The following is a 14,724-nucleotide window of genomic DNA, read 5'->3' on the forward strand; positions in this document are numbered from 1 at the left end:
TCATGGCTTCAGTTTTATAAACGCATATATTCTTTTAATTTGACATCTATCATAATGTTCTCAGTAACTGTATGTTAATAAACTTGTACTGCCTCTTCCCTGAGTGCACTGCTGATAAAACTTTTGTTCCTGGACTTACAAAGAGCTGGAAGAATTTTTGCTTCACTAGACTTAGCAAACACGCTCACTGGACAAATATGAAATTGTCTCTGAAAGTGTTGTCTTGTGCATTCAGGTTTACATTTTGTGTGTGCAGTGTCAGTATGTGTGTCCATGTGTGTCCATGTGTGTCCATGTGCGTCCATGGTTCCTGGTTCTGACGTGCAGGATGGCGCAATAAGAAACTGTATTTAAGAGCTACGCTTTCACCTGCTGAACACTTTGCTGAGGAAGGACACAGAGAAGAAGAGGAGAAGATAATTCTGCAACAGGTTTGCGATTAAATTTTTCTGTCCTATCTTTAGTTGATTGACAGTCACAAGGAGTCATAGTGTCCCCTGCACGTCTAATTAACATGTCTGTGTCTTTTTATCGAAGGTCAGCTTTAACACCTGCATGAACTTCACCATGAAGATGCTAACTGTGTCTGTGCTTCTTGTTGCCTTGATGGTTCTGACTCAGGCTACTAGTGAGTATGAGTTTTCAGGCAGGGTTTGTATACGAGCCTTCTGAATATTGTGTTTAAGGGAGAAAAGGCAAAGATAGAGAGGCAGAGATCCAGTTTGTTGCACAAACAATCAAGAGAAGTCAATTTCTGTTGTGTCAAACTGTCCATCTTAACTCTGATTTATAATTGCCAATGCAGCCTCCATAACAGTCAATACTCACATGGGACTAATATGATCACATGACCTCTGTGTTTGGTGAAATATGGTCCATAATTTGTGGTGGAATTTTTACTTTACAAACTATGTGCATTGCACATCCACAGAGGGTTATGATAACAGGTGACCTCTGAAATTATTACTGGGGGTCCCCAACGAATGAACGTTTGCAATTAATCAAAGTGTGTAAGATCAAAAATATCAAAATCAAAACCATCTTAATGTTTCTGTCTTTGTCTGTCTGTCTGTCTGTCTGTCTGTCTGTCTGTCTGTCTGTCTGTCTGTCTGTCTGTCTGTGGCCTGATGATGGCAGAAGATGGTGTTAAGGCTCCTGAAACAGGAAACATCAATAAAATACACTCATGCTGTCCTGACATTTGTGGGCTCCAGAGAGACTCTTGTATCATGAAACATCAACTGGGAGTTTTGGAAACCAGGCTGAAGAACAGTAAAAACCAGATCCTTGAACTGAAGAACAAAGGAAAAGTGAGATTTTTGCTCTGATTGATTCAAGACTTCACTGTATGGAAATACGTCTACAAAATAATGACATTAAATGTTTTGCTTTACATAGAAACACCCATGGTCGTACTCAGTGCAGCAACGTGTGGGAGTGGACACATTGGACCCTTCAACATAGACGCAACTTTAATCTACAGAACAGTGAAAAGGAACATTAGCAACGCTTACAATGAATTCACAGGCGAGTACAGTTGCAATGACATTTTCTGCTTTATATTTAGAAATAAATAAGTAAAATGTTTGCAGTGATGTTGATGTGCCAAAATGTAATTAAAATTTGAAGGTTTTAAGTTCAAAGCTGTCAGACTCTCTGAGAGCTGCTCTGCTGCATTGAACTATGTGTATCACTAATCACGCAGTCCAATCAGCCTTCATCATTAACAACATACAGAAATTCATGGACGTACTTTTTAACCTCACTAAAGCAGAGACAACCAAGTGAAAAGTAAAATGCAGGCTCACACACATCAGTAATCTCAGTAAACAGGAGGTGTGTTTTATTTGAATAAACCTGTAATGATTGGTTTATCACTGTTTCATTTTGTAATCCTGTGATGGTGCTGGCTGAGTATACATGCCCTGCTTCAGTGACACTGATTCAACTCCCATGTTTGACTGAGGTACACCTGGTCAGTACAAGTACAGCCAAAGTAAACTTTATTGTCTCCAGACAGAAACACAAGTTTGACAGAACGCCACGCCAGTTGGCTGTAACACACCATTAAGGCTTCATTTACAGATATGAATTGTTGCTTAGTAAAGAGCAGCAGACATGGATCACATGTCTTTATTAGCAAACAGTGATAACCCCTTATAAGTTCCTGAGAACTTAAGGTCCATCAGTATTACTGTAACAACACAAGAATCACAAACACAGAGCAGACACAGTGGCATCTCTCATTTATGTGCCAGTTTATTCTGACAATATGTTCACTTGTATAGTAAATATTTCTGTGAACTCACACATAAAATAGTGAAACTTACTTTCATCGCAATCAGCTCTGCTCCACTGTTATAACATAACAACTTGCTTGATATAATTCATTTGGTAAACAGATGTTTTCCACTTCATAGTATGTATAACAGGCATTAGCCAATTCAAAGAAATCAGGAAAGAAAGAGGCCAATCATAACTCTACACTGTGACTCACTGAGCCAATCAGCAAACAATCAAGTTTTGTGCACACTTTCATGCAAATATGCAAATGTGCATGTTCCACTAGACGGTCAAAGGGCTCCGTGCACAGTTGTTATGTGTTGCCATGTTTGTTCCACACTGGCTAGCTAAGAAATAAAACTCTCAAGAGCTAATATTCACATACAGGCTCTTCCAACTGTTGAGATTGACAGGACAGAGTCCTGAGTTCAGGGCGAGAAAGGACCTTGTAGTCCACGTACATCAGAGCTTCTCTCCATGTTTTTTGAGCGTTGGTACACTGCAACCAAAACAACCACCATGTCCAACATTGATGAGGTATGTTCCTGCTACATCCTCATCAGGGACACATTAGCTTTTATACTACAAATGACATGTGGTCACATGTGGTCCCAGACCACCTCAGCACGTGGTTTGAGTGACTGGATCCCAATGTGTCTTGGTGGTTGCTGTGCACTTGTGATCTGGTCAACACTCCACTTTCTGTGGGAACCTGGTAGAACATTTCCTATACCAGTTGGTGATGCTCTCTTTTAGGATGTTTTCCACAGAGGTCCCCCCAAAAGAGCCTACATTTCTGGAACTGTTTGAGGTGGAAAGGGAGTTACCTCACCTTTCTTGCCTCCCAAGTGTCCCATTGATCCTCAGGGGTGTGCTGTTCAGTTATAGGTTGTTAGCCTTGCACCATAATGACAGGTCCCCCACCTTTTCCAGATAGGCCTTCAATGTATTCTCTTCAAGTGTGCAAGATCTTGTGTGGCACCATCCAAGAAATTTCAAGGAACAATGAAGCTGTTCTAGAAGCTCACAGCTTCCATTTTATAAACACACATATTCTTTTAATTTGCCATCTATCTTAATGTTCTCAGTTACTGTATTTTAATAAACTTGTACTGCTTCTTCCCTGAGTGCACTGCTGATAAAACTTTTGCTCCTGGACTTACAAAGAGCTGGAAGAAAGGAAAAGTATCGTTTGGAAATTGATATCTAATCCCTTTTTGCTTCGCTAGACTTAGCAAACACGCTCACTGGACAAATATGAAATTGTACCTGAAAGTGTTGTCATGTCATTCAGGTTTGCATTTTGTGTGTGCAGTGTCAGTATGTGTGTCCGTGGTTCCTGGTTCTGTCACGCAGGATGATGCAATACGAAACTGTATTTAAGAGCTACGCTTTCTCCTGCTTAACACTTTGCCAAGGAAGGACACCGAGAAGAAGAAGAGAAGATAATTCTGCAACAGGTTTGCGATTAAACTTTTCTGTCCTATCTTTAGTTGATTGACAGTCACAAGGAGTCATAGTTAGTGCAGTGCACGTCTAATTAACATATCTGTGTCTTTTTATCGAAGGTCAGCTTTAACTCCTGCATGAACTTCACCATGAAGATGCTAACTGTGTCTGTGCTTCTTGTTGCCTTGATGGTTCTGACTCAGGCTACTAGTGAGTATGAGTTTTCAGGCAGGGTTTGTATACGAGCGTTCTGAATATTGTGTTTAAGGGAGAAAAGGCAAAGCTAGAGAGGCAGAGATCCAGTTTGTTGCACAAACAATCAAGAAAAGTCACTTTCTGTTGTGTCAAACTCTCCAGCTGAACTCTGATTTATAATTGCCAATGCAGCCTCCATAACAGTCAATACTTACATGGGACTAATATGATCACATGACCTCTGTGTTTGGTGCAATATGGTCCATAATTTGTGGTGGAATTTTTACTTTGCAAACTATGTGCATTGCACATCCACAGAGGGTTATGATAACAGGCGACCTCTGAAATTATTACTAGAGGTCCCCAACGAGTGAACGTTTGCAATTATTCTAAGTGTGTAAGATCAAAAATATCAAAATGGTCAAACATTGAATGAACTTGGAAGATGAATTTCACCATCTTAATGTTTCTGTCTTTGTCTGTCTGTCTGTGCCCTGATGATGGCAGAAGATTGTGTTGAGGCTCCTGAAACAGGAAACACCAGTGAAATACACTTTTGCTGTCCTGACATTTGTGGGCTCCAGAGAGACTCTGGTATCATGAAACATCAACTGGAAGTTTTGGAAACCAGGCTGAAGAACAGTGAAAGCAGGGTGAAGGAGAGTGAAACCAGGCTGAAGAACAGTGAAACCAGGCTGAAGAACAGTGAAAACCAGATCACTGAACTGAAGAACAAAGGTAAAGTGAAATTTTTGCTCTGATCAATTCAAAGACTTCACTGTATGGAAATACGTCTTCAAAATAATGACATTACAACGTTTTGCTTTACATAGAAACACCCATGGTCGTATTCAGTGCAGCAATAGGTGGTAGTGGAGCCATTGGACCCTTCAACAAAGACACAACTTTAATCTACAAAACAGTGAAAACGAACATTGGCAATGCTTACAATCAATTAACGGGTGAGTACAGCTGTAATGACATTTTCGTTTTCTATTTACAAATAAATAAGTAAAATGTTTGCAGTGATGTAGATGTGCCAAAATGTCATGAAAATATAAAGGTTCTAAGTTCAAAGCATGATTTCCAGACAGGTGAACTCTTCATCTTCAATGACTTTTCAATAGTTTTCACCAGATGTTTTGTGCAATGAAGGAAAACCTTTTTCTCTAATCTATCCTTTACTGCAAGATCTGACACTTACAGTGTGATCCACCCAGTTTCAGAAACACTCCTCAGGATTGAATAAATGCTGGAGTAAAATACTGTTTCCACAGGTATCTTCACTGCACCTGTCAAAGGCATGTACTACTTCACTTTCTTTTATCACGCTGGAGGAGCTCACGATGTGGTTCTACTCCTCATGAGGAACAATCAGGAGGTTGCACAGGCCTCTGACCATGACACTTCCTCTGATGGGGCTGATAATGGAGGAAATGCAGTGTTCCTGCAGCTGCAGCGTGGGGACCAAGTGTATGTGCGCATGCATGCAAATTCACATGTTTGGCAAGATGATTCACGTACCACCTTCAGTGGTTTTTTGGTCGGCCATGTTTGAAAAACAGTGAATAAAGTTGTGACTCACCTGGATTTACAAATATGATTTTACTTTTAAAAGATCTGAAATTATTGACATATTTGAAATTCTATCGTGTGTGTTCACTTTAATTTCTTTCAATTATTAAAGTTGCTCTTGAGGCTACTGCAGGTTAAAAAGTGCACTTACTTAACGTACAATTTGGACATGTACAATGCAATAGACTTCAGACTTCAGACTGGAAAGTTACATCAGAATTAACAACAACACCTCATCTGTGAGCTAATAGTTTATCTAAATCAAATGAATCAAACTTCTGTTGTGTCTCATCATAGAAGCATTTCTATTGTCCTTCCTCTACACCTGTGAAGTTTTCAACTTTTTGTGGTTTTCTTTCCAATTAACTCTCAAAAGAAAGAATGCAAAAGTGGTGTGTAGACTATGTGGTTTGCTATCTTTTGATTAAACCAATAAAATTTCTTCATTCATCCAATGTGTTTGCATCATTTCCAGTATGAGTTACAAAACCGGAACAGTGACACAGTGCTCCAGTTTACATAATGCATTAAAATCATATACAGTATAAAAACATTAAAATACATAATATCCAAGTTTGCTGTCATTATGGTTTCTTATAAGGGACAAATATAACGATCCTATGGGAAGCTTTTGCTGTCAACCAGGGAGGAGATTTTCTTTTTTTTGTTTTTTCTCAATTCAATTCAATTCAATATTCCTTTATTCGTCCCTCGAGGGGAAATTCCGAATTTCACAGCAGCATCAATAATAGAATAGAATATTAAAAGACAAAGTGCATGCAGTTAACACAAAGTATATACAAAAGGGTGTACCGGGAATAGTATTTACAAACCTAAAATATTGCACAGTTTACAGAAAAAAAATATTGCACAGATTACAGGCTTTTATGTACTGAAATATTGCACAGATTATTGCCCAGGTTATTGCACAGATTGTTTTCCAAAAAAAATGTTCAGTTCAGTTATTGCACAGAATGTTATGCAGATTATTGTACCGCCTACTTGGAGCAGTTTCTATTGTAAAGTCTGATGGCTGCAGGAAGGAAAGACCTGCGATACCGCTCCTTCACACACTTTGGATGTAGCATCCTGTCACTGATGGAGCTCCTCAGTGCAGTGAGTGTGTGTTGGAGGGGGTGGGAGTCATTGTCTGTCATGGAGGATGAGCTTGGCTGTCATCCTCCTTTCCCCCACCTCCTCCACCTGTTCCAGAGGGCATCCCAGGACAGAGCTGGCCTTTCTGATGAGTTTGTCCAGCCTCTTCCTGTCAGCTGACTACACCATAGAACAAGGCAGAGGCCACAACAGAGTCATAGAAGGTCTTCAGGAGTGCCCCCTGCACCCCAAAAGACCTCAGCCTCCTGAGCAGATAGAGTCTGCTCTGTCCTTTTTTATAAAGTGCAGTGGTGTTATGAGTCCAGTCCAGTTTGTTGTTCAGATGAACACCCAGGTACTTATAAGATGTCACCATCTCAATGTCCCTTCCCTGGATGTTCACTGGTGATGGGGAGAGTGCGGGCGGCGGAAGTCCACAACCAACTCCTTGGTTTTATCCGCATTGATCAGCAGGTGGTTCTGCTGACACCAGTCCACAAAATCCTGAATGAGTCCTCTGTATGACCTGTCATCCCCATCTGTGATGAGGCCGACAATGGCAGAGTCATCAGAGAACTTCTGCAGGTGGCAGGTGGGTGACAGGTGGGAAAAGTCCGCTGTATAGAGGGTGAAGAGGAACGGTGCCAGCACCGTTCCCTGGGGGGCCCCCACACTGCAGTGGACAGTCCCTGACACACAGTCCCGTGTCCTCACATACTGAGGGCGGTTGGAGAGGTAATCCACTATCCAGCATGTGAGGTGTTGGTCCACTCCTGAAAGCTCCAACTTGTTCCTCAGGATGGCTGGCCTGATGGTGTTGAAAGCACTGCTGAGGTCCAGGAAAAGGACCTGAACAGAGCTCCCCGGCAGCTCCAGGTGAGACAGGGCTCGATGGAGGAGGAAGATGAGGGCATCGTCCACTCCGATGCCAGGCTGGTACGCGAACTGCAGCGGGTCCATGGACGAGCTCACCAGGGGGCGCAGGTGAGTAAGGACCAGCCGCTCCAAGGCCTTCATGAGGCGTGATGTTAGTGCCACTGGCCTGTAGGAGCTAGGGTCCTTAGGATGTAGGGTCTTTGGCATAGGTACCACGCAGGACGTCTTCTAGAGTCGCGGCACCCTTCCCAGCCTCAGACTCAGGTTGAACAGATGTCCAATGATCCCGCTCAGCTGATCAGAGCAGGATCTGAGGAGTCTGGGACTGAGGCCATCCGGTCCTGCAGCCTTCCTGGTCTTTAACCTCCTCAGCTGATTTCTCACCTGGAGAGGTGTGAGAGACAAGTCGGAGCAGGGGGGCTGAGTGTCTTGTGAAGTGGCTGGGGGGCTGGGAGGAACAGTGGGGGGTGGCGTTGGAGGTGCTTTTTCACAATCATATCACAATAACAATACAAGACAAAAAACAAGGGGGGGGGGGGGGGGGGTAGCTGCTGTTAAGTACATTTAAACATACATTAAGGTTCTCATAAAGTCCGAGGGGCCTTGCAGAACACTCAGCCTCTCCAGTGGATTGAGAGACAAGGCAGCCTGTTCCATAGCAAGAATGTCCATAAAATTGTTTCGCTAGAGATCTATACTGAAGCAGTTGTTTTAGCATTCCTTCCAGTTGATAAGGATAGTCCTTTTTGCCACCAAGAAAGCAAGTGAGAAAATATGTTGCATCAGTGCCCTGATCCAATTCATGATCATTGGGCCAAGCCATACTTGGGTAGAGCATTAAACAGGTATTTACATTCTACTTGGTCAAAGGTCTTCTCAGCATCCAGCGATAGCTGTGTCACTGGATGCTGAGAGGTCTCCGCCGCGTACATGATCTGAAACAGCCTTCTCATATTGTTGGACGCATAGCAGCCTTTTATAAATCCAGCTTGGTCAACATGGATCATTGAGGAAATGACCTTTTCAATTCTCATGGCGAGAGTCTTGGTGAATACTTTGCAATCTGTGTTTAGGATGCTCAGTGGTCTATAATTACCCATTTGGAGGTGGTCTTTGCCTGGCTTTGGTATCAGAGATATAGACGCCTGCTGCATTGTTAATGGCATGGATTGATTTGATATAATGTCATTAAATAACAGTTTCAAGATGGGGTTAGAGCGCCATGGAAGCACTTAAAGAATTCGCTACTATAACCATCATCTCCACAGCATTTTCCAGTAGATAATGATTTAATAGCCAGTTGGATTTTGTTTTCTGCAATTGGAATATCTAGTGAGTCTTTTTCATGCGCAGAAAAAGTTGGAAGTTCAGTATCTTTGAAAAAATGCTCCATTTCCTCTTCACTCCCACAACATTCTGTTTGACGTAAAGTACTCTAGAAATCAGTGAAAGCTTCATTAATGTTTAGCTGATCACTAACTAATGCTCCATTTATATTGTAAATGCTTGACATTGCCTGGCGGTTTTCTTGTTGTTTTAGTCTAAGCGCAAGCATTTTACCTGCCTTATCACCAGATTCATAATATTACGACGCAGCTGGAATAATGCGTTTTCTTCATGTAGAATAGCTTTAAGTTCTGTTTTGGTAACACCAACAGCTTTTTTAACTGAGTGTTAGTGGGGTCCATCATGTGTTTAGATTCTATCTCTTTAAGTTTGTTAATTAGACATTGTTTCTTGGCTATTTTCTCCTTTTTCTTAGCTGAAGCATAGCCTATAATCCAACCCCTACACGTTGCCTTATAGGCCTCCCATACAGTCTGAATAGAAACAACTGATGTAAGATTAATGCTGAAAATCTCTTGCGTTCTTTCCTCAATCATAGATACAAAGTCTTGTTCCCTTAGTAGAGAACTGTTAAGTCTCCATTGTTCTGTTTTGCTATGAGTTACATTTGGAACAAAAAGAGCAGACAGGGAGCATGATCAGATAAAATAATAGAGTGAATCTTACAATCAATTACATTGCTGACCAAACGTTGTGAAAATAAAATATAATCAATCCTTGAATAAGAAAGGTGCGCAGATGAGCAAAAGTATATTCATGTTTGTCAGGGTTAACTGTGCGCCATACATCCATTAATGCAAATGATTCTTGTAATTCTTTTAGTGTACTAGACGAGGTTCTGTCTACAGGAAGAGGGCGTCCAGACCTGTCCACAACAGCATTACTAACTAAATTGAAATCGCCAGCCATGACGATGGGATAGTCTGCAAATTCAGCCAGCAAGAGATTCAGTTCAGACAGGAATGTGCTTTGTCCCATGTAGATGTTTACCAAAACACATTTTTCCTTTTGCAACAGACAAAACAGGATTAAGTACCTACCATCCTTATCAGATATTTGTTTTATTAATTGAAATGACATTCTCTTAGAAATCAAAGTCGATACTCCTCTGGAAGCGCCATTGCCTGGTGCCGAATAAACCTGGCCCACCCATCCTTGTCTCAACTTGGCTAATTCTAATGCGTTCGTGTGGGTCTCTTGGATCATCGCCAAGTCACATGACAAAGATTTCAAATGGAACGTGTCTTTTAGTTTTATTGGAAGTGCCAGTTACGTTCCAGCTCATCAGTTGGACACCATTAGTACCCATTATACCTGTGCAACTCAGCTAAATTGTCCATACTGCAGCTACATAGAAGGATAAGTGGGGAAAACACAAACACAAAATACCTACAGACACCACAAGTGCCATAAGGCAAAAAACAACAAAAAAAGTGCAATGGATACAGAGTCCATCACCAGACCGTGAGCATAACAAAAGGGCATCGCTGTGTTCCAACCCACTACACTCAATCCTCAAAATATAATGACCTGCGGAAAATCCGCTTTAGCACCAGCGATATTATTTATGAAGTTCTGTGTTCAATGTAGGGTCTGAATGAGTAGACTAGCCTGCAAAAATTCGCACTTCACACTGATGTTATTAATAAACCAAACCCCTCATTCCCCCCTGATTCTAGACCTTCGGGCAGGCCCATGAACATCAGATTTCTCTTCCGAATCTCAGTTTCCATATTTTAATCCATTTTTGTTTGTAGAACGCTCAAATTCTTGGTCGGCGCGTTCAACTTTTCGCGATCGGATTTGGTATCAGTCTCGAGAGTTCCAATCCTAGTTTCCACATTTGAGATTCTATATATCTATATATATATATATATATATATATATATATATATATATATATATATATATATATATATATATATATATATATATATATATATATATGTATCTTTCTTCAGATCTTTAATTGAGTTGGTTACCTCAGTCATTTTAGTATCAAACGAAGATCTGAAGTTTGTAAACTCAGTCAGCAGGTGCTGCGCCCATGCAGGTGTCTCTTCGTTGTCCATGATTTGATTGATTGCAGCACGCCGCTGGTTAGTTTTCGCTGTAGATCTTGTTTCACGAGAAGGCACAACATTAGACATGCAGCCAGGTCTTATGTCTATGCTTTTATCGTCATGAATCTCGAACTTAAGTTGGTTAAATGACCATTTAATTGCAGAATCAAACATTTTGAGGAGAGGGGTGTGTGGGTATGTATCCTCTCAGTCACGTGACCTCCTATACTGTTTTGTTCAGGGGAGGAGATTTTCAAAGAAGCAGAGGATTTGCATCTCTGATGATGAACAGGGGTGCATCTTAAAATCCTATGTTACTGTATTTACACGCTAATCTCTCACCTCGTAGGTTCACAGTGAAAGTGAGCAAAGAGGCTAACAGAGGCTGACTTCCCATCATTTTCTACCTTATGTCACAGACTGGTTTCAATGACGTGTTTTCTACTTGATGAAGAAAAGAAACAAACACTTTCTTGTACTATTTTTAAAGAGAATAAACCTGAACTGACTGGACAGTCTTGAGATGATGACAATCTTGGAAAACTATTAAGGAACCGGAAAATAAAAATCTACAAAACAATTTGTTTCTGCTCTCATAATAAAATATTATTATTATTAATGCATTGAAAATGACGTCATTAAAGAGTCATGTGTTGTGCACGACACATGACTATTGACAGAAAACAGGATACTATTTTCTGATGATATTGATGTACTTTTGAAGAGACAACCAAGTGAAAAGTAAAATGCAGGCCCACACACATCAGTAATCTCAGTAAACAAGAGGTGTGTTTTATTTAAATAAATCTATATTTGAAATATATATATACACATACATTTGATAAAATATATGTGCTGAATATGCCATACATATATGTTCCACATATATGTTTCATATATAAAAAGGGCCATTTTTGTAATATTTTAAAATATATGTTCTAAATATGTAGACATATATGTTCACATATTGGTCAAAGACATATATGAACACTGATATTATATATATTATTTACAAATATGGCCATATATCAGATTTATGTATGCAAGATCTCGTGTGGCACCATCCAAGCTATTTCAAGGAACAATGAAGCTGTTCTAGAGGCTCATGGCTTCAGTTTTATAAATGCATATATTTTTTTAATTTGACATCTATCATAATGTTCTCAGTAACTGTATGTTAATAAACTTGTACTGCCTCTTCCCTGAGTGCACTGCTGATAAAACTTTTGTTCCTGGACTTACAAAGAGCTGGAAGAATTTTTGCTTCACTAGACTTAGCAAACACGCTCACTGGACAAATATGAAATTGTCTCTGAAAGTGTTGTCTTGTGCATTCAGGTTTACATTTTGTGTGTGCAGTGTCAGTATGTGTGTCCATGTGTGTCCATGTGTGTCCATGTGTGTCCATGTGTGTCCATGGTTCCTGGTTCTGACGTGCAGGATGCCGCAATAAGAAACTGTATTTAAGAGCTACGCTTTCTCCTGCTGAACACTTTGCTGAGGAAGGACACAGAGAAGAAGAGGAGAAGATAATTCTGCAACAGGTTTGCTATTTAATTTTTCTGTCCTATCTTTAATTGATTGACAGTCACAAGGAGTCATAGTGTCCCCTGCACGTCTAATTAACATGTCTGTGTCATTTTATCGAAGGTCAGCTTTAACACCTGCATGAACTTCACCATGAAGATGCTAACTGTGTCTGTGCTTCTTGTTGTCTTGATGGTTCTGACTCAGGCTACTGGTGAGTATGAGTTTTCAGGCAGGGTTTGTATACAAGCCTTCTAAATATTGTGTTTAATGGAGAAAAGGCAAAGATAGAGAGACAGAGATCCAGTTTGTTGCACAAACAATCAAGAAAAGTCACTTTCTATTGTGTCAAACTGTCCAGCTGAACTCTGATTTATAATTGCCAATGCAGCCTCCATAACACTCAATACTCACATGGGACTAATATGATCACATGACCTCTGTGTTTGGTGAAATATGGTCCATAATTTGTGGTGGAATTTTTACTTTACAAACTATGTGCATTGCACATCCACAGAGGGTTATGATAACAGATGACCTCTGAAATTATTACCGGGGGTCCCCAACGAATGAACGTTTGCAATTAATCAAAGTGTGTCAGATCAAAAATATCATATGATTGATTCAAAGACTTCACTGTATGGAAATACGTCTACAAAATAATGACATTAAATGTTTTGCTTTACATAGAAACACCCATGGTCGTATTCAGTGCAGCAACGTGTGGGAGTGGGCACATTGGACCCTTCAACATAGACGCAACTTTAATCTACAGAACAGTGAAAACGAACAACGAACAATGAATTCACAGGCGAGTACAGTTGCAATGACATTTTCTGCTTTATATTTAGAAATAAATAAGTAAAATGTTTGCAGTGATGTTGATGTGCCAAAATGTAATTAAAATTTGAAGGTTTTAAGTTCAAAGCTGTCAGACTCGCTGAGAGCTGCTCTGCTGCATTGAACTATGTGTATCACTAATCACGCAGTCCAATCAGCCTTCATCATTAACAACATACAGAAATTCATGGATGTACTTTTTAAACTCACTAAAGCAGAGACAACCAAGTGAAAAGTAAAATGCAGGCTCACACACATCAGTAATCTCAGTAAACAAGAGATGTGTTTTATTTGTATAAACCTGTAATGATTGGTTTATCACTGTTTCATTTTGTAATCCTGTAACTTTGTAACTTTTTCTGTTATGACATTATGTTCTTTACAAGTGTATGTAAACTTTTGACCACAACTGTATATATGTGTGTGTGTATTATATATGATAGATAGATAGATAGATAGATAGATAGATAGATAGATAGATAGATAGATAGATATTAATTCATAGTGTTTATTCATTGCACACAGAGACAAAACTCACCCATTGTAACCTTAGCAAGTGCAATGCATAACTGAAATTAAAAATGTGATTCAGAAGAAAAAGAGTCACATTAATGCATTGAAAATGATGTTGTTAAACAGTCATGTGTTGAGAACGAAAAAAATGTTTTGACAAAAAAACATTATACCTATTTCTGATGATATGATCACATGTTGCAAAGTAATGTGCTACTAAGTAATTAGAGGTTCAAAGTAAGTAAAGAGTGACTCACTAACAGCTGTCAGACTCGCTGAGAGCTGCTCTGCTGCATTGAACTATGTGTCACTAATCACTCAGTCAATCAGCATTCATCATTAACAACATACAGAAATTCATGGATGTACTTTTTAACCTCACTAAAGCAGAGACAACCAAGTGAAAAGTAAAATGCAGGCTCACACACATCAGTAATCTCAGTAAACAAGAGGTGTGTTTTATTTGTATAAACCTGTAATGATTGGTTTATCACTGTTTCATTTTGTAATCCTGTGATGGTGCTGGCTGAGTATACATGCCCCGCTTCAGTGACACTGATTCAGCTCCCATGTTTGACTGAGGTACACCTGGTCAGTACAAGTACAGCCAAAGTAAACTTTATTGTCTCCAGACAGAAACACAAGTTTGACAGAACGCCACGCCAGTTGGCTGTAACACACCATTAAGGCTTCATTTACAGATATGAATTGTTAGTTAGTAAAGAGCTGCAGACATGGATCACATGTCTTTATTAGCAAACAGTGATAACCCCTCATAAGTTCCTGAGAACTTAAGGTACATCAGTATTACTGTAACAATACAAGAATCACAAACACAGAGCAGACACAGTGGCATCTCTCATTTATGTGCCAGTTTATTCTGACAATATGTTCACTTGTATAGTAAATATTTCTGTGAAATCACACATAAAATAGTGAAACTTACTTTCATCGCAATCAG

The 14,724-nt window shown here is 39.9% G+C and overlaps 1 protein-coding gene and 1 long non-coding RNA gene across 2 annotated transcripts; both read left to right on the forward strand.

Moving 5' to 3' along the window:
• The first annotated feature begins 373 nt into the window (after positions 1 to 373).
• On the forward strand, positions 374 to 1,195 carry LOC139351731 (uncharacterized). Its single transcript, XR_011603589.1, has 3 exons — positions 374 to 431; positions 538 to 628; positions 1,141 to 1,195. It is a non-coding gene; the product is annotated as an uncharacterized lncRNA (long non-coding RNA).
• Positions 1,196 to 4,505: 3,310 nt separating this feature from the next.
• LOC139351391 (complement C1q tumor necrosis factor-related protein 3-like) lies at positions 4,506 to 5,841 on the forward strand. Its single transcript, XM_070993267.1, has 3 exons — positions 4,506 to 4,665; positions 4,761 to 4,889; positions 5,205 to 5,841. The coding sequence occupies exons 1-3, from the start codon at positions 4,527 to 4,529 to the stop codon at positions 5,483 to 5,485; spliced, it is 549 nt and encodes a 182-aa protein (XP_070849368.1). The 5' UTR covers positions 4,506 to 4,526; the 3' UTR covers positions 5,486 to 5,841.
• Positions 5,842 to 14,724: the final 8,883 nt, after the last annotated feature.

This window comes from Chaetodon trifascialis, chromosome 23 (genome assembly GCF_039877785.1).
Source record: "Chaetodon trifascialis isolate fChaTrf1 chromosome 23, fChaTrf1.hap1, whole genome shotgun sequence".
In the NCBI taxonomy this organism is placed as follows: domain Eukaryota; kingdom Metazoa; phylum Chordata; class Actinopteri; order Chaetodontiformes; family Chaetodontidae; genus Chaetodon; species Chaetodon trifascialis.

Excerpts from the sequence above, each read along its gene's own strand:
- LOC139351391 (XM_070993267.1), top strand. The coding sequence starts at position 4,527 with ATGAAACATCAACTGGAAGTTTTGGAAACCAGGCTGAAGAACAGTGAA. Across the intron at positions 4,666-4,760 it reads CACTGAACTGAAGAACAAAG|AAACACCCATGGTCGTATTC; the intron begins GTAAAGTGAAAT and ends TGCTTTACATAG. Across the intron at positions 4,890-5,204 it reads TGCTTACAATCAATTAACGG|GTATCTTCACTGCACCTGTC; the intron begins GTGAGTACAGCT and ends CTGTTTCCACAG.